The sequence below is a fragment of the Euprymna scolopes genome, chromosome 15 (genome assembly GCF_053919585.1).
Source record: "Euprymna scolopes isolate OS-2025 chromosome 15, ASM5391958v1, whole genome shotgun sequence".
In the NCBI taxonomy this organism is placed as follows: domain Eukaryota; kingdom Metazoa; phylum Mollusca; class Cephalopoda; order Sepiida; family Sepiolidae; genus Euprymna; species Euprymna scolopes.
The window spans coordinates 21,265,309-21,293,170 of NC_136496.1; the positions used below are offsets into that span (position 1 = coordinate 21,265,309).

Here is a 27,862-nt window from a genome sequence, read left to right on the forward strand (position 1 = left end):
CTTTAGTCACAGCTTCTATGCACTGATAAAATGTGTGTGACAATGTTCCATATATTTCAAGGTAGAATCGCAAAAAATTTGAAAGGTTTACAATTTGATAAAGAGGTCTTGCCTCGAAATATTAGGTTGAGAAGAAAGTTCTTGTAGAATTCTTAATTTTGATTTCAAATGATATATTTTCAAATAAGTTTCTGTTATAACACCTTTACTTTATATATCATTTTAAAGAGTGTTTTTTGCTTGATCTAACTGTTTAAATTACAATCATTTTAAAACTATTATGTTTTCTTTTGAGAATGTTGAATTCAAGTTGGAAAAAATAAATTCGGACAATTTTCTTATTTCAATTCAAGTTAAGGCGAACAACTACTGAAACCGCTTGTGATATTGATAAAGCGTTTGGCCTAGAAACCACTAATGAATGCACAGTACAATAATGGTTGAAGAAATTTTGTGGTGGTGGAGGTTGACAACAATCAAGAACCTTAGTCGAAGCCAATCCAGGAACAACTCTTCGAGAAGTTGCTTCTGAATTAAATGTAACATATATAATGATTTCCAACCACTTGTGGGAGTTTGTAAAGACAAAAAAAATTAATAAGTGGGTGCCTCACAAATTGAATGACAACCAAAAGAAATGCCGTTATGAAGTGTCATCTTCCCTTCTTTTATGCAACAAGAACAACCCATTTCTCGACCGAGTTGTGACTTGCGATGAAAAATGTGTTCTTTACGACAACCGGCAATGCTCAGCTCAGTGGTTAGACACCGACAAAGCTCCACAACACTTCCTGAAGCCAGAATTGTACAAAAAGAAGGTCATGCTGACTGTTTGGTGGTCTGTGACTGGTCTCATTCATTACAGTTTTTTGAATGCAGGTGAAACCATTACAGCGGAGAAGTACTGTCAACAAATGGATGAAATGCATCAGAAACTTCAGCAACAACATTAGTCAACAGAAAAGACAATGCCCAACCGCACATTGCTAAACCAAGCCTGCAAGCCTGCAGAAGTTGAACAAATTGGGCTATGAAACTCTGCCTCATCTGCCGTACTCTCCAAATCTCTCACCTACCGACTACCACTTTTCAAGCATCTCGACAACTTTCTGCATGATAAATGCTTCAAAAACCTAAGCGATATAAAAAACACCTTCAGTGACTTCATCGTTATCAGAACGCAAGGTTTTTAGATTACTAGCATAAATACACTTGTGTATTGATTCTGATAAAGTGCTTATTTTGATCAATAAATTTTCGTTTGAATAGATCATCTGAATTTAAAAGTTAAAAATCGCAAGAAATTTCTTGTCAGCCTGATATACTATGGAAAATGGTTACACACATTAGGTCACTGTGGATAAATTGTGATTAAACTATTAAGAATTTTTTTAGATTTAAAAATAAAAAAAACTTTGTTCTGGCTCATCTCAAGACCAATATATTTCCATTTCTTGCATTGTGATAGTCTTCTAATACTCCTTCATATACATGTTAGACACACTGCTTTAAGCAAACTACACCATAAGTAAGCTGTTTTCTTTTTAAGTCAATATTTTCTTGCAAAGAAGGGGAGGTAACTCTATCTTTTAGGATGTAATCCATGTGAAAATAATTCTGACCCAGTAAAAATATATTCTGAGAGGAATTAAATCAAATTACATTCTAGTATTCTTAATACCATGAACTAAATGAACTGACTAGTCAGAATCAAATACTGATTTTGCAGAGAAAAAGCTATTCATGGTGACAATTGAGAAAGAGACTGACTTTACTGTATGTATTAGATGTTTCTTTGGATTTTTATTGCCTTTTCATGCTCATGTCAGTTTTTACTCATAAAAATTAATAAGAGGAAGTTTTATTGTAACTTCAAACTGAAATGCCATAAGAATTATATTTCACATTCTTTGAATGGAGGCCAATACAATGGTTTATTCTTTTAAATATATATTTGAACATAGGTGACTATTATGAACTGACTGTTCTGACTTGAAATATGATAATTGCTCTCAACTTTAAATTATTAACGACTAGCAAGGCTACCTGGTGTTCTCAGGAGTCATGGATAAGAAAGTAAAAGAGTTTTAATAAAAGGCTGTCATATCTTTCTTTTTAAAACGACTTCTGTCACATAGGTCTTTTTAAGACAAACATCTCTCTCTCACTTCATATCTTTTTTTTTTTTTTTTTATTACATTTTCACCCCAAACAAGGCAAATTGCCACTTTGGTGTAGGGGGCTACTATCAGGGCCAACAACTACTGGGGTACTATGTAGGGATTTGGGCAGCAAGGTGTCGGTTCACGTTACACTTGAACTTCTGCACGTCAGTACTGTTGGGGAAGCAGGGACCTGGAATGGAATTCCAGAGTCTAGCGGTTCTGGGGAAGAAACTATTGGAGTAAAAAGATCTTTTACATCTAGGGATCTCTACAGTGTGGGGGTGGGATTTAGCAGCCTGTCGGGTTTGTCGAGGGTGCACACGTCGTGGGGGCACAAGTGTCTGCAGTTCGTCAGAGCATTCACTACTAAAATACTTGTAGAAAAGGCAGAGGGATGCAACATTTCGTCGATGGGACAGAGGCTGAAGCTTTGATGCCAGTTCAGGGCCTATCAGATTTGCGACTCTTTTTTGAACCTTGTCAAGGAGCGAGAGACTAGTAGCAGATGCACCAGCCCAGATGTGGCAGCAATACTCCATACATGGGCGAATGGTGGCCTTATAGAGGTACAGGATACTTTCGGGTGTTAGTAGTTTTCTAGCACGGTAGAGAGAGCCCACCTTTCTTGCAGCGGCCCTGGCAATGCCTTCAATGTAATTGTTCCAACTCATGTTTCCTGTGAACGTTAGGCCAAGGAGTTTGAAAGATGGACTCTCAGATAAAGAGTCGTTGGCCATTGCTATGGGTGGTAGAGAGGGTTTCTTGTAATTATTGAATGAAACTAGTTTAGTCTTGGCAGCATTGAATGCGACCAACCACTTTTGTCCCCATTCCACTCTTTTTGTCTTTCACTCTTTCTCTCTTTCTTTCTTTCTTTCTCTCTTATTCCCATGCCACGTTTTTAACTGCTTCTATAATATAAGCAAAATCAAAGAACAAAGAAAGAAAAAAAAAAGAAAATGATATTGTTATTATAAGCTGTTTCTTTTTTTTCTTTTTTTTTTATTGCATTTTCACCACAAACAAGCCACAGTGCCACTTTGATGTAGAGGGCTACTATCTAGGCCATAATAGCAGGGATACTATGAAGGGAATTGAGAAGCAAGATGTTTGTTTACATTACACTTGAACTTCTGCATGTCAGTACAGTCGGGAATGCAGGAATTCGAAAGGGAATTCCAAAGTCTAGCAGTTCTGGGAAAGAAACTATTAGAGTAGTAGGCTTTCTGGCATCTAAGGATCTCTTCTGGGTAGGGGTGGAACTTTGCTGCTTGTCGGGTTTGTCAAGTTTATTTATGTTGCGGGTGGGAGTACAAGGGCTTGTAGTTCATTGGAGCATCTACCATTAAAATACTTGACCCAGTAAAGGGATGCAACATTTCATTGATGGGACAAAGACTGAAGCCTAGCTGACAGTACTGGACCTATTAGGTTGGCGAATCTCTTTGAACCCTTTCCAGGAGCGAGAAACTAGTGGCAGATGCACCAGTCCAAATGTGACAACAATACTCCATACATGGGTGAATAGTGGCCTTGTAGAGGTACAGGATACTTTCAGGAGTAAGTAACTTTCTAGCCCACCTTCCTCGTAGCAGCCATGTCAATGCCCTTGATGTATGTTCCAACTCATGTTCCCTGTGAACGTAAAGCCAAGGAGTTTGAACGAAGTACTTCCAGGTAATGTACTATTGGCCAAAGCTATTGGTGGTTAAAAAGGTTTCTTGTAATTATTAATTAGGTATGCATGTTTATCAGTTTTATTTGGTTTCAGTGTTGTTTGTTGAACAACCTCCAGTGAAACTGAAAGAAGTATTTTTTTTTCAAACCCCTCAACCCATGCAGTAATTTAGTACCTGATAACCCAAACTGAATCAAAATTAAAGTATTCTTTTACTATAACCAGCTCGAGGTGATACTGAACCAGAATATGTAAGGTTTGTGATTTTATCTTTAGTGATTTCTGAGCTATAGTTGGACACACTCAGACATAGACAGAAATAAAACCTTGCTTTATCTAATATATAATGGGCAGTTGTCTGTGCATATATATGTATGTTTGTATTCCCAGCCAAAAGTAAAAAAAAAAACAAACTACAAAACAAACACCCACAACGTTGGTATATTCAGTGTTGATGTATAATGTTCCGGACTAAGATGAAATTATTTATTCTTTTGGGGTCAACTGTGCCGGGTTTCGTCAGGGGTGTCCGTTTTTCAGTGTTTTTATGTATTTACTTGAAATGCCCTGAGGAATTTCTTATATAAAGGAAAGAAGGAAATGTTACATTGTTGAATGTATATATAATTTTCTAGTTGCACTTCAAATGCCTGCTAAAATCATATATACATGCTGGCAATTCTATTGTTATTATTCTCAAAATCAGCACAGTGATGAATTCATCAGAACTAGCGGGGGTGTTTGGAGGTGTAAAGAAAAAAAAAAGTGTTAGTAGGGAGGGAGGCTCGAACCCGTGACGAACCCAAAGGCGGAAAAAAAAGTGAAAGAAAATGTGACATTTTATCGCTACACTACGAAGCTACAAAGCCATAGGAAATTAAAAGTGTTCAAATTTAGCAATGTCAATCAAAAAGTTGACTTGCTAGCAGAAACGAACGTTGGCTGAAGGCCAGTTCAGCTTTCCACCGTTTCATTTATTTGTTTCCCCACAAAAAGGACGGTATTGCCCAAGTGTTTGGAGGTGTGTATGTAGGGGGGGGGGCGCAAAGAATAAGCGAATTAATAACCTTGTTTAAACTTTTTTAAAAAATCGGGAAAAAACAAAACAAATAAAACAGCGAAATGGACGCAAAACTTCTTTAAAACAATCGGATAAACAAAAACCCAAAAAAGGAAAAAGAAAACAACAAAAAAAAAAAAAACCCAACGAAAAGCAAAAAAAAAAAAAAAAATGGTATAAATAACCTCGTTTCAATATTAAATGTTTAAAAATCGAAAAAAAAAAAGTATATCTGATAACTGGGATTGAACCTGAAATGTTTAGGTAACGACATGTCACTTAACCCATTGCGCTACAGATGCGTGGGAGAAAGTAGGTCAGTTTTTATAACATTTTAAACAAATTCACTGTACGTCTTTTGTGCGTATTGACGCATGCATGTCATGAAGATACCATTTTTTTTTTTTCAAATTTTTTGTAAAAAAAAAGAGCCGTTGGGGATGAAGGAATGAATGTTTTTGCCCAATTTTTCGCGAATCCATTCGTCTCATACCCCCATTAGAAGTCAAAGACTTTTTACATTATTATAGTAAATTCTTTTTAATTATTATAGTAAAAAAAAAATAATTATGACAGCTCCTTTAAGAAACTCGTTTCTTATCGTTGAGCACTTTCAGTTGAATTAAGTCGGTCAATTTAGCTCTTATACATAGATCATCGTATAACGATTAGATCACTGTCTGACTGACGTAAAGAACATTTAAAATTAAAATGTTTAAATTCAACGTTATTTCACGCGGTTAATGGTAGCCGAATGGATACGGTCTTTGCTAATCGAGCCAGAGATGGCTTGTGTTGCCGAGTTCGAATCCATCGACTGGTGTTAATCGTGACACTCTGCACTGAAGATTCCCGAAAGGATGAAACACTAGTGTCTGTAGGTATTTAATTATTATAGGAAAAATTTTTTTATATATATATATATATATATATATATATATATATATATATATATATATATATATATATATATATAAATTTAGAATACAATATTTATTCTTTCATCCTAAAGTAGTACAAATTCGCAGAGGGATCTATTTTCTAACCATTTTATGTACTAATTAAAGGAAAGTAACTTCTTTTTTTTTCAAGGAGTTATTTCTTTTATGATGGTTGAAATGAAAGTCATATCTTTGGAGTCTCGATAATTGCTAAAAACAAAACAAAACAAACAAAATACTAGTAGAAACAGTAATTGTAACTGTTACATTTATTGGGTACATTTTCATCAGTATTTTGTTTAATTTTATATTTTTGAACGATTAGGAAGACTCAAAAATGTGATCCTCTCATGTCGGCTATTTTGCCTTTTTCTTACACAGCACTCGACACTAGTTCTTCTTGAAGTGAATAAACGCTTTAAAATAAGTTAAAATTCTAAACTTATTCAGCGAAATAGAAGTGTAACTTATCTTGCCTTTGATAATCTTTTCACTGTTATATAAAAGGAACCTTGTGTGTGTGTGTGTGTGTGAGTTCGTACCCTATGGACTCCAAAACGGATGGACTAATTTTTATGAAATTTCACACAAATGTATTTTATGTATCTGGCAATGTTCTTAGATATGTTTAGTATCGGCATGTCTTTGATAAATATCAATAATCGAAAAAATTCAGTGAAAGGAGGTACAAACGATTTTGACCAAAATCAATACATAATAGAGCCTTAGATTACAATTGCATTTTAGAAGTTTAACCACACAAGCAGAAAGGTCCAACATATAAAATCAACGATAGATTCTTTGACTCAAAATGAATGTCTCTGTTTAAAGCACAGGTTAAGCCATGATCCTTGACTTTTTCATTTTAAACTTTAATTGAAGCCATTATCACTGCACAAGCAGAAAGGTCAGGCATGTAAAATCAACAGTTGGTCTTTTGATATGACAGAGGTGCGTTCAAAATAAATGTTTCTGTTTAGAGCACAATTAAAGAATAATACTTGACTTTTGCATTTTAAACTTTAATTCAAGGCATTATGGGTCCCCAACTAGAGCAGGCAATTAATTGATTTGATTGAAAAAATGGGCGATTTCATCGATTTCGATGGCAATAAGAACATGGGATTATAAAACATTCGTCGATCATCATTCAGTCTTAGGCAACGTCAGGTCCCCCTGCTTGTTTGTGATATACTTGTTTTTGGTTTTGTTGTTTATAGTAAAACATTTTCCTCCAGACAACAACAAGTGGCTCAGTTTTTGTAATGGAGAAACATTAGTATGAATTTTGTGAAGGAAAGCGCAAGATAGGACGTGTTTTGTTTGAAGTGAAAGATACACAATATATAAGTGAGATTGATGTTAGACGTGAGGAAATTCCGTTTGTATCAGGCACCCCAAAAATTTTACGCCACCCCCAACCGCCAACAAAATTCTTTTCCTGATAAAATTTGGCTGAAAACTAAGATTAGAGCGAGAAAAGACATTTTTTTCTAGACCCTCAAAATCCGTTAAAAAATGAGAAATTAAGGCGTCACAACCTTCTATTTCTATTTTTCTGAAAAAATCAGTTTTGCTTCTTTTGCCGGAAAATGTCGACATTACCTCAGTTATCTATCTATCTATCTATCTATCTCTATTTACACAATGTTAAGAATGCGTATATCTATATATTTATAGAAGTGAAAGTGTGTGTATGTCTGTGTGTGTCTGTGTGTGTACATTTCTCTACGCAATAACTCTGTCAATTTTTAGTCTACAGACTCGAAATTTGATATACAGGGTACTGAGATTTGGAAAAATCGATGTGATCGGTGTTTGGCCAGAAATTTGGCGATTAAGGGGTCAAAGTTCAACGATTTGACCTTTAAGAACTCTACTAAACTCCTCCGACAATTTTGGGTCTAAACACTTGAAATTTTAGATATAGGTTCCTTGGACATGGATCTAACTTAATAACTTGATTTGAGCCCAAAACAATAAATTTAAAGGGGTCATAGTAGGGGTCAAAGTTAAAAAAAATTGACTGCATTTTTTTCTTTTTCTTTTTTTTTGCTCAACATACACCTCCAAATACCCGGGCAACGCCGGGTACTCATGCTAGTATGCATATATTTTATAACTTTGGATCCTAGCTGTGTTAGAAAATATTAGATAGAGCTAAAAAAAAAAACTATTCAATTGAGCTTTAAATTTACCCAGATAAGGCTTTGTGGGCAAGTCATGGTTAGAAAGTCAGAAAACAAAGATACCCCCCCCCCATTTTCACCCATAAAGTTTTTTTATTTTTTTATTTTTGAACAAATTACATCTGTTTGAAAAACTGTGTTCCGTTACCGTTGTGATCTATTTGGAAGAGAGTAGAAAGTGGGTTTATTTTTAGCAGTCTCATATTCTTACTTCATTTATTTTATCCTTTAGTCCTCACATTCCATAAGGGATGTTTCTGACAAAGGGGGCAGAATTGCTTTTTTCCCCGGGTCGGAATCTATCCATCTAAGATTTATTGTTAGTTAGTTTTTCACATTGAAGTAGTATTTTTTTTTTAACGCTTTACATCAAATGGCTTCATGTCGTGTCTGTAGCAATCTCCCACCCCACATACAGATTCATCTTACTTTTAAGAAAAAAACATTTGAGGGTGGTGGTATCAGTTTGGATGATATATCTTCTTTGACTGAACCTTTTTCACTTGTATCAACAGTTATTGCTGCAATGTAGTTGAAATCGAAGGCCATCAGATATACATTTTTTTTTTAATAAAAAGTATCTAATTTTACAACATAAGATGACTAGATGAATAGCTTTATAGAGGCTTAGTTCTGATGACTTCAGAGGAAGATTAAATCTAGACAGTATGTATGGAGATGTGCGCAGAAGAATAGACTTTCATAGTATGCCACACAGAAAAAAAGGATGAGAGTTCTTAGATGTAGAACAGTTGAGGTAGCAGATTCTGTTCAAAAGGCTAAAGAAGGCATGAAAGAAGTGATAAAAATGAATTTGAAAGAAAGAGGGATAAATAAAGACCTGGCCTGAAATAGGTTACTTTTGGAAGTATATTTCTCAAAGCTGTCCAGTATATGCCAGCTTGTGAAAGGGATATTAAACTGAATATTATGATAATGAGTCACACCGTCAATACCACCACAATTAATTACATCATCATTGGCGAGTTACATCAGCCATAATCATCTCATAGAGAGAGAGAGAGAGAGAGAGAGAGAGAGAGAGAGAGAGAGAGAGAGAGAGAGAGAGAGAGAGACTTTGTTAAGCACATTGCTCTCTAGATTAAAGCTCGTTAGACAATTTACACATTTTATCTGCTTAGAGAGTGCTTGTTGTATATTGAAAGGGACAGTTCCTGGTTTTTAGTTAGAAACGAAGTAATTAGGGTTGAATACAATTATTAATAAAAGAGAATGATGGAATCGAACTCAGTATCAAAAGTTAAAATAAATACATTATTGTCTTATAGATACGATTCCAGGAATGCAGTGTAATTATCCATTGTAGTTAGAAATATTAATTTGATGAAAAAATAATGTTTTTTTTTTTTTACTTTAAGTTGAACATGAAAAAATGATATTATTTTTGCACCAACCTAATAACTATAAAAACTAAGTTAGGCCAGAGGAATAATGAACAATCAAATTAAGGAATGCCCGTTGTGTTGCCAGGATGTTGGCCATGTTCTGATGTCACAAAGAAATATAGATCAATATATACAGTTAAGTTAGGGTTCGAAATCAGTTGGCGATTGAGAGAGGAGAAAGAGTTAATCTGAATTCTTTCAAGAAGCAAATGTTAGTCTCACATTGTTTTAGCCAATGTTACTTTCAACTGTTTTTTTTGTTTGTTTTTTACTGGAGTGGGGGTCACAACTTATCAAGGTCAAAAGGCCACTTGGGGATAAGTGTTAATGAGTGTCAAGTGGCTGGTGAAACAACACTGATGATTGGTAATGGTGGAACTTGGGTAGAAATTTTTTTTTTTTTTTACATAGGCATCACCACTTATCAAGGCCCAGAGGCCACTCAAGGATAAAGGTTAAAGAGTGTACAGTAGTCAGTTGGACAATATAGTAATCGTTAGTAATGGAAATTCGGTAAATTTGTTAACTTAAGTGGAACGGCTCATTAAGAACTTGTTTACGTTGGACTTGAAGACAACAATATTGTAGTCTGCTGGAAAGCAGGCAAATGGAAGACAGTTGCACAGGCATGCAGTTCTAAGAAAGAAACTTTGTTTATGGAATCTACGTTTAGGTTTAGGCACAGATAAAGAGTTGGGGACATTATTGATAGTGTTTTCAGCTAGATGAATGTTTCTTGTGAAAGTTTGGCATTGATTATTTAAGAGGACGGCTACACAAAAAAATTGTTTGCATTAGACTTGAAAACGACCATGTTATAGTCAGCTAGGAAGCAGTCTCATGGCATTATGTTTCACAGATTAGTAATTCTAAGAAAGAGACTTTACTTGTGAAATTTTTGTTTACTTTTTGGCACAGCTAGAGAGTAAGGGAAATTGTAGATAGTGACTGTAGCTGAACGGGTGTTTATTGTGAATGTTTTATAGTCGGGGACCATAGGTAGAAGCTCAGTCGAGCTCTTTTTTTCAACTGCATTTTTTTAAATTAATCTTTATGCTGAACTCAAGAACCCATACAGAATTCTAAGCTGAATCTTTTTTTTCAATCTGTGGAGGTTGATTTTTCTTGTTTTGTCAGCCGTGATCTGGTAGACAACTTAATTAATCATTTATTATGCTATTCTTAGTTATTCAACCTCCAGAAGACTGTCATTTAAGACTGATTAATAATCAACATTATTATCTGCTGTGCCACTGGTCCATTTTGGCTTATTTGTATTCTAGACTTCTCCTATAATCCTATTGAATTTTCTTCGGATCCTTTGATATATCTACAATGTTTCCTGCCTTCTTAACTAACTACTAATATATGCATCAGGCAATATATATATATATATATATATATATATATATATATATATATATATATATATATATATATATATATATCTTGAATCCACTTTTGTCTTTTGAAAAAGAGAGGTCCCTTTCTCTCGAAATTAATCAAAGTTCCATACCACCCACGGACTTTACATACACCGGACATATCAGCAACTTGGTTATAAATAATTATACATTGAGGTGAGGAAAGATAGACGAATAAAGGCTAGACACTCCTCTACTTAAGCATACCCGTCTACATTTGTTTGTTTTCTTTCTTTACTTTCATAATTCCGGTCTTTCTCCGCGTTGTCTTTGGGTTTAAAAAAAAAAATTATATATATATATATATATATATGAACAAATGATTAATAAAACATGTTAAAAAACATCTTGAAAAAGAGTTAAAAACATATTTAATTTTAAAAAGGAAGCACAAGATAAGTGGATAGTCCTTAATCTGTGGAGTTTTGAAGAAATACTCTCCTTCTCATCAGAGGGCAGGAATTAGCAAAATGCGGGATCGGATTTTGCATGTAAAAGTATTTAATGAAACCACAAGTAAGTCACAGATCTTACTTGGTTAAAAAAAGTGTGAGGTAAGGGGAATAGGAGGTAAAAGAAAAAATGATAAAAAGATTTCACATGAATGGATAGTCCGGTGAAGGGTAAAAAATCCAAGAATGGTAAAATCCAAACACGGTCGAATTAAAAACTTCCAATCCAACGGGTAAGTTCCAAATGGTCCAAAATGATCCAAAAGGCAGAATTCCTTGAAAAAAATCACAAATGGAATGAGTTCAAAATCATTAAAAGAAAAGTTCAAATGTGCACAGAAAAAGCACTGGAGAGAATATTTAAAACACGTCTGCCAAGGCCGGAAGAATCAAGTAAATTAAGGTTAAAAAAAAAAAATATATATTTATATATATATATAAAATATATATAAAAAATTTATATATATATATATATATATATATATATATATATATATATATATATACTAGGTAATTTACTCATCTTGTATATCTAACTGATCTTAGCTGGATATATAATGATTTTTGATGACATATAGCCACAACACAAAAATTAATTCAAATTAAAAAAGAAAACAAGTGAAGCATACATGGTCCCCTGTGAGTCCACAGTGAACGAGGCATAAAAAAAATAACTAAGTTCAGCATTTGTCACCCTCCCCCCACTCCCATTTAGCCCCAAAACCCCCCAGGGGACGTCAAATCCTTGTGAAAATGAACAAACGGTGCAGTTTTAGGCCTTAACATATGTAAATTTGAGTTCTGCACCATGCAAAAAAAAGAAATGACTGTCCATCATTTGCCCCCCCGCCCCATTTAGCCCCAAAAGTCCCCAACATATTTAAATCTGAATTCAGCACCATGCAAAACTGCTAAATAGACATGCACAAAAGATTTTGGACAAACATTGTAAAATAGTCCCAAAAATGAAGTGTTTTTATTAGCCCTAAAAGAGCCCCTAAGGCACACCCAAAAGTTATCATGAAGTATAGACAAACAAAATTATATAGAAATCAGTTAGTTACAACTTTTCAGAAAGTTTTATAAAAATTCTAGGCATCAATTTTTTTTAATAAGCACAAAAGTGTCAATTTTAGCCGTTTTAACCCGAAAGGCACCCTAGGGGAACAACTGGAGTTTTCCTGGAAAATCTGTTACTTTTTTACTCATATCATGTTTAATGTTTGTGCAAAATTTCAAAAAATTCCAAGGTGACGTTATTAAGGAAAGTGCAGACAGACGAACGGGTGAACAGACAAGGGTGAATTTACAGGTCCACCCTCCTCTTGTCGGGGGATCAATTATTATGCTGCATACTGTGATCATACATTTTATGTTGATTTTAGGTATCAATTCTTCCCTTGATGTATGTCAGGGACAACCATTGTAATCTGTTGTGATATGTCCGTATATGTGCGTACATGAATAAATGAGTAATATGTATCTTATTTGTACTCTTTCCTTAGGAAGCTTGCTTCCATCATCTTTAGGGATGATGAAGAAAAGATGAAGAAACTGCACTTGCTTTTTATCGTAATTCCAGAACAGTTATCATTCATAGAGGTTATGGTTCTGATTCTGACCCAAATTCTGGCAATATGTCATTTGCATCCTCTGGTTAGGGACACAAACAAAAAAATATCTCCACTAATGGGAATGTACCTGGAAACCGCTTCTGAATTTCATACTCCCATGAAACTTCCTCCTTTGGAAGAAGCTGGTACAACCCACTTATGATTAATGCTTACCAGATGAATAATATTCTGTTTTCTGAAAAAACAGCCGAGTTCGTTTGCTTATTTTAAAACTGGTAAACATTAATCAGAAAGGGACTTTTTCTGGGCATTCAACGTAAAGCAGACCGGTCCGCAGAAACCAGAAATAAATAATTTGTAAACAATCACGTTAACTTGAACAAAGCCAATACAAAAATAAAATAAAGATGTTAAAACAATAAAAACAATAGTACTTATGCAGAGAACTTTTTTGGAAACCCATTCTTAACATGTGGAGGAGAGGGTGTTTTTCTTACTAGTCTGTACTTTCATCTAACAATTTAATAAACAATGTAAAACAAGTGATTTGTTCCACAAGCGTTGAAGAAGAACAACTGAATTTTTTTTTCTCTATATCTGTTTGATTGGAGAATGGGTTTAGGGAACCATCTCAAGTGGACGAATGTGATCAGTGCCAAGCAAAAAATTTGAAAGAAATATCAATTGTATAAAAAAACTCTATCATTGCTAACATGCAGTTCTTTTATTAAAATTAAATTGATGTTGAACATGTACATTTACTTAATTACATCGTCAGTGTAAACAAAGTGAAAAATACTACATAAAATTATTACATTTTCTTGGGGATACTATTTAAGAGGTACATCGTGTAAAGAGCTGACATTTGGATACAACATTCTATCATATGTATTGAGTAGGCATGCAAAATTCCAGATCTTTTAATAGTTTTTTGTGATATGATTCTGAAATTAGCATATATGATATATGGTACTTTATTTCCGCCACCAAAATTGAACATATCAGCATTTTTATCAACTTATAATGGAGTAAGTTACAGCTGGAATTGTTTAAAAAAAATAGGTATAATAATCATTATGTATAGAATTATATTGAATGTTCATATTTACTGTCATTTAATTCAGTTTTATTTGATGATACTTTAAAGATTGTCCATCAATGCAATTTTGCAATTATAAATGATGTTCACTTTTCACACCTCAAAAATGAAGGCCGAAATTGAATTAGAAATAATTGTACTTTTACTTCCTGCTGTCTTCTTATATTAGGAGTGATGAAAGCATCTTTTGTGACATTTTTACTGGTTATTTTTTTATCAGTTGGTTTCAAAGTTGCCATATTATAATTTACACATCTTTGTGCTTCTTCACCCTCAGCAGGGTAGTGTATACTGCTGATCATCAGTGAAAAGTAGATGTAGAATCCAATTCTAAATATGTTTTCTATGCTAATCTTTTCAAATTAATATTTGAATCATGGATCTAGGAAAGTAGACTTACGAAAGTTTTTATCATTTAGATAGGATGAAAATCTTGTTTCAATTGATAACCTAAATTGTTCAACAATGGTAAGGATTCCACTAAAGTCAGAAATACTAGAATTAGATTGGACAGCTTTTGACAGAAATAACCTCAGAGCTAAATTTGTGCGTATTATCATTGATATGGTTAATGTTGTGGAGACGCCCACTAATTAACATAGGTGGGTGAGTGAGATATATAAAGGTATCAATCACCAATACCGCGAGAGTCCGGCAACGACCGTCAAATAGGCAAGACGCCTATGCTGCTTCCAGTAAGACATGCAACACGCCACCTGCCGGAATATCTCCAACTGAAGTATATCTGAAGACATGCAAATATGTATATAACTTTTCTTCCTAATATATTGTATGCCTTTACTTTCGTGTTCTTGTTAATTATTTGTGCAGACACAACAGTTAATGTTTTGTAACTGGCTTTTTTGGTGATTTCTTCAAATGGACCTAGTAACTGGATATTTTTTCAAACAAATCCCCATTGGTAAGTTGTTATGGTAGGAATCTTAACAGCACATATTACAAGATGTTGTTCTTTATTTATTTTCAGCATATAATATGTTGAATTCCAATGTGGTCACATCTTGAATGAGTTTGTTTTTCCAAATTAAGCTGATCCTGTATTTCAATTAATTTACTAATTGCTAACAAAAAGCGATTAAAGTGAGAAACTGTATTTTGTTGTGAAGTCCTGTAATCAAAGACACTTTTCTCCAAAGGAAACCCATAACAACCAGTTATATTTTTAGACTAGCCTGGGTGCTTAGTGTTGCCCGGGTGTTTGGAGGTGTGTGTTGAGCAAAAAAAAAAATCGTAGTAGACAGTCAGGCTCGAACCTGTACCGTGAAGGAGGAAAAGAATGTAAAAAAAAAAAAAATGTGACGTCTTTGCTGTCGTGCCCATCGCTAAACCGGAAATGACGTAGGTTTAAATTAAGTCTAGTCAATCGAAAAGAGGGGAATGACTTTTGAAAATATCGGTAAAAAAAGCGACCCCCTCCATGTAGAAAAGTGCCCAGTTGAGGGTGAAGGAATTAATGTTTTTTGCCAATTTTTTCGATATTTGTTGTCTGAAGGGTCGAGCTTCAAAATAATACCCATTTCGACACGTTCTGACGCCTCCCTCAAAAGTTTTAGGCAGATATACATACATACATACATACATTTAAACGACAAGTGAGATTTATATCATAGATGGCCTTTATTCGTTTTTATGGATAATCCCTTTACTTGGAATCATCACACTGTATTTCTGCATTTTTTATGGTATGTCCACTGAAATGCTTTTGTAGACTTCCCCGTCCATTCTCTCCAACTTGTTAGCTCGAACTCAATGACTGCGTATACACCCATCAGCAAAGCAGATAAAATCATGTGTTGTTCACTTAAGCTAAATCCTTATTTACTGAACTAACCAAATTCCAATCTACTTTAAAATTCCTAAATTGATTATGTTTATCTTATTTGCCTGAGTTAAGATTCCTACCTAACATTACAACACGACAACAGATAATTGTTTTTTCTATTGAATATTTATTTGCAACAACAATTGTACTGCTGTGCCTTGCAAGGTCCTTAGAGTTGTCCTTGCATGCTAACATAAAACTACATCTCTACCTAATAATTGATGCATTCTCAAAATCCCACATGCATCCTTGTTGAATACAGCTCAAATGAAGAAGTCACTGTAAGCCTCGACCATGATCTTCAGGCGAGACTTGACTTATACGTCTTCATGGTGTTCTTTTGAGAGATACACGAACACTGATTTACTCCTGACAAGCAGCTTGTGCTTGGTATTACAAGTACTGTTAGTGTTTGTCAACTGTGCTCCACACATAATAGTCCATGGATTATAAATATTTTTACTGCATTTACTCGTTTTTGCACTAAACTGCTTTGTGATACATGTTATTATAATTATTATTTACTAGCAGTACCTGTGGAAATTTTTTTTTTTTTTTTTACAAGGTGGTCACCACTTATCAAGGCCCGGAAGCCACTCAGGGATAAGGGTTATTGTAAGTACAGTACCTTAGTGTGGATATTTAAAGTGTCTACTTAAGGGGGCGGTTCATCAGGAATTTGTTTACGTTGGACTTGAAGACATCTAAGTTGTAGTCAGGAGGGAAGCAGGGGACTAGTTCATATGTAATATATTGATGTTGGCATTCTGTGGATGTTCAGTGTAAATGGAGACGTTCTGATATTATTGTAGCTTTTTTGTTAAAACTGCAAAAGTATTTACTTAAGCTAACACGAACATCAGGTAAAGGCTGGTCGTAAAATATGCTTAAATATGATATTTTAATTCTTGCAGATTTTGTATATATTATTATAGAGTTACTGTTCTATCGATTTCTATATGTTATAGTTATAAAAAAAAAAATAAAAAAAATATATCCATATGATTTGGGTGGCTTAGCTTGAATCGAAACCAAAATAAAAACTTATAAAAAAAATCTATGTACATATATATAACTTGAGTTCCTTCAGCCATAACTGAAACCAAAACTTATGAAGAATTCTTAATAAAATTATTTATAAAAAAAAATAGATGATTTAAGTGCTATCAGCTATAGTCGAAACCGAAACCAAAACTTATGAAGAATTCTTGGGAAAATTATTTATTACAAGAAATAGAAGTTTATAACAATTAATTTAAATTAAATGTAAGTATGACACACAAAAGAACACACACACACGATCATATTAATATATAGATATTGGAAAAAAAATTTATTTACTTTAATTCACTTGTGAGATATAATGGAGCTATTAAGGGTCATATTTATAAGAGGATCACAAGCAGGGAGTTGTGCAGTGTAATGTTTGTTCACATTACATTTAAACTTCTGCATATTGGTATTATTTGGATTCATCGGACTACTGCTCTCTTCTTGAGTGTCATTTTCACAACATTTCGGTTGATATAACCTCCGACCTTCTTCACATGTATCTCATTGAACTTGGTAAAATTAGCTGACCCGTGGCGCAGATGTTAGAGTACTTGAAAAAATCAATTGTAAAATATGATATTCTCCTGAAGGTTGAAGGTTCAATCCTCAGTGTGAGTGATCGAAAAATACATTTGCGAATTACTTAGGACCTCTATCCAGTCATGGCTGACGGAACAAGAGCACACTATCCCCGTGAAGTAAATAAAGGGTTTCGCGTGAAATTCCGTGCAAATTCCCAAGTTTGGCAGAAACATTCCCGAGTTCAATGAGATACACCTGAAGAAGGTCGTAGGTTATATTCACCGAAACGTTGTGGAAATCACACTCAAGATGAGAACAGTAGTCCGATAAATCCAAATAATAAGAATAACCAATCCTCATCTCAAAAATTCAGAAACTTCTGCATATTGCTTCAATCAGGGAGATATGAAAGCAGGAAGGAAATTCCAAAGGCTAGCAATTTCAGGAAACAAGCTATTAGAGTAAAAGCTTTTCAACATCTAGGGACCTCTATAGTGAAGGGGTAAGATTTTGTTGATTGTCAGATTGATTGGGGGTTTTTAAGTTCGTTGGAGCACATTCCATACTTGTAGAACGAGTGAAAGAAACGGATTAATCATTGCTGCAATGGGATGGGAACCGGAAATTGGTTGATGGTGTAGGACTTATTAGAAATTCTGTTTTAGAACTTGTCTAAGAGGGAGAGACTCTTGGTTAGTGTACCAGCCCAGATGGGGCAATGATGCTCAATGTGTGACTGAGGTTTTTTATTTTTTTAATTTTTTTAAATTACATTTTCACCCCAAACAAGGCACATTGCCACTTTGGTGTAGGGGGCTACTATCAGGGGCAACAACTACTGGGTCGCTATGTAAGGATTTGGGCAGCAAGATGTCTGTTCACGTTGCACTTGAACGTCTGCACGTCAGTAGAGTTGGGGAAGCAGGGACCTGGAATGGAATTCCAAAGTCTAGCGGTTCTGGGGAAGAAACTATTGGAGTAGAAAGATCTTTTACATCTAGGGATCTCTACAGTGTGGGGGTGGGATTTTGCAGCCTGTCGGGTCTGTCGAGGGTGTTCACGTCATGGGGGCACAAGTGTTTGCAGTTCGTCAGAGCATTCACCACTAAAATACTTGTAGAAAAGGCAGAGGGATGCAACGTTTCGTCGATGGGGCAGAGGCTGAAGCTTAGATGCCAGTTCAGGGCCTATCAGATTTGCGACTCTTTTTTGAACCTTGTAAAGGAGTGAGAGACTAGTAGCCAATGCACCAGCCCAAATATGACAGCAATACTCCATACATGGGCGAATGGATACTTTCGGGTGTTAGTAATTTTCTAGGTGACCATATTTTTTCTTTCTTCCTCCTCTTTTTAAAATTTTCATTTTTTTTGTGTTTGGTTTCATTACTTTGGTAATTTCTTTATATTTGTTTAACTCTACAATCAAATTGCAACATGTCAAAAATGTAATGTTTATTTTTTTTTTCAGGCCTTGTTAGTGCCTCGACAGGCATCATGGTAGCAGAGTTTGCTCCGGGCAAGATTCGAGGCTTTCTTGTCGGATTTGCCCAACCATTTCTTTCAGGTGGAATTCTGTTCTCGACCATTATTGCTGGCATATTCAGTTATAAGACAAACGGATGGAGGTTGGTTATCTATTTTTTACTTCATTTAAAACAAATCTGTTTTTAAAAATATTTATTCTCTGTCTTCATAAACTTTTTTTTTACATAGGAGTCACCACTTATCAAGGCCCAGAGGCCACTCAAAGATAAGGGTAAAAGAGTATACAGTAGTCAATGTGACAATATTGTAATAATCGTTAGTTAAGGGGAACGGCCCATCAAGAATTTATTTACGTTGGACTTGAAGACGACCATATTGTAGTTAGCTGAAAAGGAGGCAAACAGAAGACAGTTCCACAAGTGTGAAGTTCTAAGAAAGAAACTTTGTTCATGGAATCTACGTTTAGGCTTAGGCATAGGTAAAGCGTGGCGTAAATTATTGATAGTGTTTACAGCTAGACGAGTGTTTCTTGTGAAAGTTTGGCGATGAGGGACTATAGATTGGGGCTCAGACGAGCACTTGTCATGAAAATAATGATAAAGCAGAGACAGGCTCGCAACATCTCTTCTGTGAGAAAGAGTTTGCATGGAAGAAAAAAGGACATCTACGAGGCTACAAAGTCTTTTTTGAACTCTATCAAGGAAGGATAAGATCTTTCTAGCAGCTCCTGCCCAGATGTGGCAACAGTACTCCATCCTTGGACGTACTTGGCTATATATAGATAGAGAATTGCATCAGCTCTACTGGATTGATAGAAGGATTCCACCATTTTTCCAGCGACCTTAGCAACAGATTTGATGTATGTGTTCCATTTCAGATTAGGAGTAAAGTCAAGCCCAGAAGCTTGTCCCAAAAAGAAGCCTCCCCAAGACGAGAGCCATTCATGCCTGATGGGGATCAAAGCATTGATGATGTAAAGATAGAAGCTTGATTTTAGATGCATTAAAGTAACCAGTCACCTCTTTCCCCATTGTAACACGTTCTCTAGATCAGAGGAGAGAAAATCAGAGAGAATTTGGTCATTTACGGTCTTTGATGTGCTACCATAGATGTTAGTCTCATCAGCATAAATGTCTACGAATGATGTTGCAGGGAACAGAAAAGGGCATTCTTTACTAGGCTATGAAGTCTATTTTGAACTCTGTCAAGGCAGGATATGTCTTTCTAGCAGCTCCTGCCCAGTTGTGACAACAGTACTGAATCTGTAGAAATTGAGATTATCAATTGTATTATCTGTGAAGGGGGCTCACATTGCATAAGTAGATAATAGGTATGGGTAAAAATGGCCAAAAAACCACATGACTCAGCTTCTTAAAAGAGGTTTATCATCATTAGGTTTTTAGTTTACATTTAAATTTTGATTGCGTTGAAAAGATAAAAGACCAAAGTTAATCTCTAAAAGATTAAAAAAAAAAAATATGTATATATATTTTCATGTTAAAAAAAATTAATGTGACAAATGTAAAAAAACAAAACAATAAAAATATACTTGAATTTTATGTTGAAATAAATCAAGTTTAAAAGAATCTTGTTGTATTGTCTATTTATAAAGGATTGTTGCATTGTCGTATCATAAAGGATTGAGTGTTTGATTATCTTATCAGAGTTTATGTCGTTGTGTGTGTGACATGCATTTTCACATACCTCTGCCATTTTGTTAGTCAATCTGGAACATCTCGTCTGGGAGGGAGACTGGTACCTGTTTTTGGGTGTGAAGATTTATTTCACTCCAAGACAAGAAATTGGTTCTATAGTTTTTTATTCACCTTCCAGATCGATCGCAGAAGAATGGAAAGTGAATTTGGCCTGTGTTGTTTTTTCTTCTAGGTCTTATTTCTACCACGTCAGCGTTCGTCCCCCCCCCCCAGCGGCGAAGCCGTCCACTCTCTTCCAAGTCCCAACCAAATCTCAATCTCTTCGATTCAGCTAACCTGATCACGTGACTCACACGCAATCCAATCAGCTGATCTTGACTTCCAGTCAACGTGTCTACACTATAATTCACACACTCTCTCTCTCTCTCTCTCTCTCTCTCTCTCTAACAATCTTACCCGGACCAAACTCTCCTACCATGATGCCTGTCGAGACACTAACTAGGCCTGGAAAAATACTAATCAATTTTCTTAAACTATGTAAATGATAATAATATGCTGATGAGACTACCATCTATGGTAGCACATCAAAGACTGTAAACGACCAAGTTCTCTCTGATTTTCTCTCCTCTGATCTTGAGCAGGTGGTACAATGGGGAAAGAGGTGGCTGAATACTTTAATGCATCAAGCTTCTATCTTTACATCATGAATGATCTGATCCTCATCTGGCATCAATTGAAATGAATGGATCAAATCCATTGCCAAGGTCGCTTAAAAAATGGTAGAATCGTTCTATCGATGCAATTCTCTATCTATATAAGAGCCAGGTACGTTCAAGGATGGAGTACTGTTGCCACATCTGGGCAGGAGCTGCTAGAAAGGACTTGTCTTGCCTTGATAGAGTTCAAAATAGACTTCGTAGCCTAGTTGTAAACCTAAACGTTGATTCCATGAACAAAGTTTTTTTCTTAGAACTGCACGTCTGCGGAAAGGTCTTTCGTTTGCCTGCTTTCCAGCTGACTATAATATGGTTGTCTTCAAGTCCAACGTAAACAAGTTCTTGATGAGCCATTCCACTTAAGTTAACAAATTTACCAAATTTCCATTACTAACGATTACTACAATATTGTCCCATCACTACTGTACACTCTTTAACCCTTATCCTCGAGTGGCCTCTGGGCCTTGATAAGTGGTGATGCCTATGTAAAAAAAGAAGAAGAAAGTAAATTACAATCTTAAGCTATCAAATTGAAGAATACGAACATACTTTTTTTAAAACTAAAAATTGCATAATTATCCCCCCCAAAAAAGCAAGTTACGTTAAAGAAGCATCTTCACTCATATCTAAACACAAATGTTTTCCAATTTTCACTAAAAGTACAGATCACGCGAATTGTAATAATTTTCTTTTATTTAATTTTGTTGTAATAAAAGCTTATTTAATTAGAATATTTTTGAATGTACACAAGAATTTTATATTTCTCTAAAAAATTCTATATTTAACTTGGTATAAGTTTTTTATTCAATAATACTCTAAAATTATTCATGACATGTTTACTAATGTTTTTTCTTAGAATTTAAATTAAACTTTTGTAAAATGTTCTTTAAAACTTTATCTTTTTTTGGAGAGGAACTGCATACTGTGTAATTTTAGCAATTACATTATTCATATTTTTTCTTAAATTTTATTATTCATTGAAATTAAATTCTATTATTCATAATAATAAACGAGACAAAATACTATTAAAAACCCACCAAATATATGTCAACCTATGTCACGGTAACATATATTGAGCGAGTTTCTAACAGTATTTTGTCTAGTTTTTTATTTATAACACTTTTTCCCAAACTTACTTAGAGTCGGGCGCCACTTTGAATTTTCCGATACATCGGTAAACACTGTATATTTTTGGAGCTAAATAAACATGTTACATTGAATAAAAACATGAAAAATATATCCAGTTTGGTAGAAAAGTAACTTATCTTGCCTTTGATAACATTTATTTGTTATATATTTGTTTTTGACAACTTTTTCGAATCTGTGTACAGTAATACAAACCCAATGTTGCTTTGCTGGAATCAGTGTTCTTGGTAATTCTGTCAACTTCACAGACAGATTTATAGATATGTTGCTCAGAGTATTTTCAGTCTTGGGAGGAAATTCAGAGGGTAGGCAGCCCTGATCACACAGGTAGGAGTTAGAAGCGAATTTCGTAAAGAATTTTGCTTTGTCGTATGTTGACATAATCACCTTGGGTCCGTTGATGACGGTTGGGATGGAAATTAGCATCTGCTCAGAACACTGTTTAGTGTGTGGCAAAACTCATGGGAACTACTTTAGATTTGACATAACTGAAAAAAGTTGGTACATGGAGGTGATCGAATTTTTATCTGTTTTCAACTGTTTCACAACTGCGCATGCGCAGCTTCTTTATGTTAAGTATAAGTTGGTTTAAAAACACTTTTTAAAGATCATATCAAGCTGGTCTAATTGTTATCGTACTTGACTCATTGTCTGTAGGTTTTGGTTTCGATCTCAGATCAAGTATTTTTTTTTATTTACAAGAAGTAAATGGTTTAGAAAAATTAAAAAATATATAAATTACTCATCTCAAAAAAGAATTCCAATAATTAAATAAAAATGATAATACTCGCATACACATGACTCTGTTTCTTTCCGTTTTTTTTTTTTACTTCATTTTTTTAACAAATTTAAGGTTACATTAAACACCTAGCACAAATTTACTGTTACTTTAAAACCTATGGCAAAAGATTCTTTTATATTTTCTATAACTCTTTTTCAGTGGTTGCTGCCAGTCCTAAAGGCGGTTTTAGTATTTTTGAATATGTGTTCCATTGAAAGCAATTGAAATAGTGATTTTTGTATGCAATGACATCGACACATGCATTTTGGTTATCTATTTGGTTTCTGTTGAAATTTTTTTGAGGATATGTAATTATCTATACCGAGAGTTAGCCAATCTGTTAATTCAGATTCTATAGAGGACATATCCTTTTCAAACATGAACCATAGAGGTATTTCTGATATGAGCGTTTGAAAGTGTCTCAGTCAGCCATCGATTATCGATACACAGTGTCGTGGAAAAGGACATCAGAGTTCTTGTTACACTTTGTTCTAATCTTACTTAAGGCAACCAACTGATCAGAAGATCCCAGCGGAGACAGAATGGATTGATACGAGGGGTGTGCAATAAGTAATGCCCCTGACCCACTTCCAGTTGTCTGATCTAGCTGAAATTTTGCATGTGCAATGATTTATATCTCTACAGGTTATGTGGCAAATTACAGCTCTGCACTAGTTGTGGTTTCTGTTTTACAGGTGTTTCAACAGAGTCAGGTGTGAAATGGAGCCTGTTGAATGTTGAGCAGTGATCCGGTTTTTGTATTTGAAAGGACGCACACCACAGGAGACTTTTGATGAAATGAAAGAAACTTATGATGATAATGCCCCATCATATGACCTTGTAAAACGCTGGCATCGTGAATTCAAACATGGCCGGAAGTCTGTGAAACAGCTCCCAGACCTGGCCCCCCCCTATTCTGCCATTGATAAGGTCAAGTTGAGGCTGCCATTTTGAAAGATCGGCGCATTACTATTCGCCAAATAGCCCAAGATGTCAAAATTAGTACAGGGTCTGTGGAAACTATCATTCATGACCATTTGCATATGCATAAGGTGTCTGCCAGATGGATTCCCAGGTTGATCACACCATTCCAGAAGCGAGAACGCGTCGAGTGCTCGAAGATGAATTTGGATATGTGCCAAGAAGATGAGTCAAAGTTTTTCAAAAGACTGATTACATAGGATGAAAGCTGGGTCCATCACTATGATCCAGAAACAAAAGCCCAGTCAATGCAGTTGAAGCACTTGGACTCACCACCTCCAAAGAAGGCAAGGGTGCAGCCCTCCGCTGGCAAGGTCATGCTCACAGTCTTCTAGGACCAGGACGGAGTAGTGATGACAGATTTCCTGGTAAAGGGTACCACAATTACAGGAGCATATTATGCTTCACTTTTGAGGAAATTAAGGGAAGCTATCAAAATGAAGAGGCGGGGCAAGATCAGCAAAGGTACCCTCCTCCTGCAGGACAACGCTCCAGTCCACAACTCGCATGTCACCAGATCAGAAGCATGGGCATGTGGTTATGAAATCCTTCCCCATCCTCCCTACTCTCCTGACCTTGCACCCACTGACTTTCACCTCTTCCCAGCCATGAAGTTGTTTTTGAAAGGAAAGCGTTTCCCAGATGATGCAGCCTTGATTTCTGAAATCACGTTGTGTTTGGAGGACCAACCTGGGGTGTTCTACAAAAACGGTCTTCAGAGCTGCATCAAACGATGGGAGAAATGCATAACTCTGGGTGGTTCCTATGTAGAGAAAGACTAATAACTGTGCCAAGTTTCGTTGCTCTACTGCTATGGGAAGTGGGTCAGGGGCATTACTTATTGCACGCCTCTTGTACTATAAGATGCTTGTGATGGTTATCTTGGTGGAAGTGTTCATTTGTCTTTTTGCTGTGAGCTGTTGCTCTTGACTGACTCTGCTGTAGAACTTTGACTTTTTAAAAAAAATTTTTTTTTATTACATTTTCACCCCAAACAAGGCATGTGTAGGGATTTGGGCAGCAAGATGACTGGCTGGAAAACAAGCTGAAGTGTAGATGTGTTGTGGAAGAAGGGGGCAAAGATGCTGATTGCATTTGTCATAGTAGTAAAAATGCTGTTTCATCTAGCAGGAATTTGAAGGGAACTCGCCGCAGCTAACTGTCATGATATTGTAAGTGTTATTCTGTCCAATATGGATTCAAAGATGCGGTAATTTATAAAGATTGTGACCCTGGAAGAACACACAAAAAAATCTGTTTAGAAATTATAAGTAGTTATTATTAAGTGGTTTTATGTTGTTTATGTCAAATATTATTAATAAATATTAAATTATTAATAAATATTATTAAATGAGGAATCGTTTCAAGGTAAAATTTGAGTTTCGTTGTTAGATAAACATGGTATCGGTTCAAATTTAGTGGCCATTTTGTTTTGCTTTGGCTTCTTTCACCTAACATAGACATTTTTCAAGGATGCTTTTCTCGATTTTAGATGCATGATACTTAATGGATTTTAATGGAAATCATTATCTAGTAATATATAACAAAAGCAACAACATAAAACCACTTTTAATGCCTAAACAGATTCTTATCTTGAGTCCTTTCATAGCCACGGTCTTTATAAATTTCTGTCTGCTGCTGATGGTTTGCCTAATGTCATCTATGGAGGTTGGTTGGTTGTTTTTGTTTTACGGCATATCAACCCTTTTCGGGTTATTTAATGCCGAATCCAAAGATTTTGAAGAAAAATTTTTTAATAGAATATATTTGTTGTTTTCAAGTCGGTTTCTATTTAACCCATAGTTGGAACCCTAACAGGTACTACCACTCTGGGTCAGAGTGGACCTGGGAGCAACGGTAATTAAAGGGTGGCTCCACGCTCCCCAAAGCCTGCAAGCTGGGGCCTCACCACTGGATATAGTTTAAGGTCATATCCAGGACCCCCATTGAGGGACTTTTACCCTCTGCAGGGGGGCAGTCGGTGTATTCTAATGCCCCACCGACAGGGCCCATCTATGGAGGTGAGCCTCCTCTGTGTTATTTGGAGTGAAAAAATGCATCCTTTTGATACTGCTTGTAAAGCTGCTGCTAATTTTTGCTGTTAATCATTTATTCCAAATAAATCAGATGATTATTGTTGGCATTTGTTTCTCTAATATCTTTCCTGTTAGAATTATTTCTCATAAGACATCAGATTACTTGTGAGAGAGACCTCATGAAGGTTGCCAACATCCCTAAGTTAATGTTTCTATGGAACAAAGTAGATTTGAACTTGGCACACCCAGATTGCCAGCACATGTCATTAACCACTGAGCCACCGTCATCTCTTTTTTTTTTGATACAATGCTTTGATAAGATCTGATTGAATGGCTTCAGTGATGATATGTACAGGAAGGATGACTTTCTATCGGTTTCTGTCACATCGGTGAAGGTGTTTCTTCGGAGTGCTGAGTCATAAACAAGTTCAGTCATTATCATATTGTATGAATCTGAAGATTCTATTGTTAGCATCGGTTTCCCTTATATATTATAGTCAGAATTCTTTCTAGAAAGACATCAGATACTTCTGAGAGGGATCATGTGAAGGTTACCAGCATCTTAGATAAAGTGATTTTTATAGAACGAACTCAATTCGAACGTGGGGCACCCAGGTTGTCAGTCTGTGTCATTAATTACTTAAGCACCATCATTTCATAACAGGCTCAGTACAGCTTATACTTAAGCAGTTATGTTTTACGAGTGTGCATGCGCAGTCGTGAAACAGTTGAAAACAGATAAAAATCCGACCCCCCCTAACATACCAATTTTTCAATTTTGACTCCTTAGCAGCCGTTTTTTTTCCAGATAAAAACAGATTAAAAAGTTTTCCATATATCTGAATACCCTATATACCATTTCTCCTGAAACTGCTGGTATTAATGTCGAATCAGTAATCACAACATAGTATCATGAGTAATGAATAGAATACAGTCGTACAATGTAATTCGACGAGATGTTGCATCCCTCTGCCTGTTCTACAAATACTTTAATGGTGAATGCTCTGACGAACTGCAAACACTTGTACCTCCCCGACGTAGCTACCCCCAACAAACCCGACAAGCTACTAAGTCTCATCCCTTTACAGTAGAGATCCCTAGGTGCAAGAAAGCCTTTTACTCCAATAGTTTCTTCCCCAGAACTGCGGGTCTTTGGAACTCCCTTCCGGGATTCTGCTTTCCCAACTGCACTGATATGCAGAAGTTCAAGTGTAATGTTAACAAACATCTTTCTACTCATCTCCCTTCATAATGGCCCCGCTAATTAAGTCCCTAATAGTAGCCCCTGCTTCAAAGTGGCGCTGTGCCTTGTTTGGGGTGAAAATTCAATAAAAAAAAAAAAAAAAAAAAATTGACTATGATAGTAGTTAAAAAAAGATGCCGTTTATTTACTGCGTTAATAATGTTTTTCTTTTTCATTTTTCTCTCATCCGTAGGTATATGTGGGGTTTGCAGGGCTTTGCTCCTGCAATACAGTTGGTTGGTTTCATTTTTCTATACGATTCTCCTCGATGGCTCATGCAGAAAGGCAGATACACAGATTCGTACAAAGCTCTCGCATGGGTACGACAAACCCAAAATGTTCAGCATGAAATCACAGAAATTCAGGACACTTGTTCACAACCAAAACAAAAAGGTAAGCATCTTTTAGCAG

General features: G+C 35.5%; 1 protein-coding gene across 1 annotated transcript in view; it reads left to right on the plus strand.

Moving 5' to 3' along the window:
• The window catches only part of LOC145293746 (proton myo-inositol cotransporter-like), a 93,106-nt gene that overhangs the window by 33,559 nt on the left and 31,685 nt on the right, over positions 1-27,862 (plus strand). The window contains exons 2-3 of the mRNA XM_080140224.1: positions 18,877-19,033; positions 27,645-27,844. Of these exons, the coding sequence (XP_079996350.1) occupies positions 18,877-19,033; positions 27,645-27,844 (357 nt within the window). The remainder of the gene's footprint in view (positions 1-18,876; positions 19,034-27,644; positions 27,845-27,862) is intronic.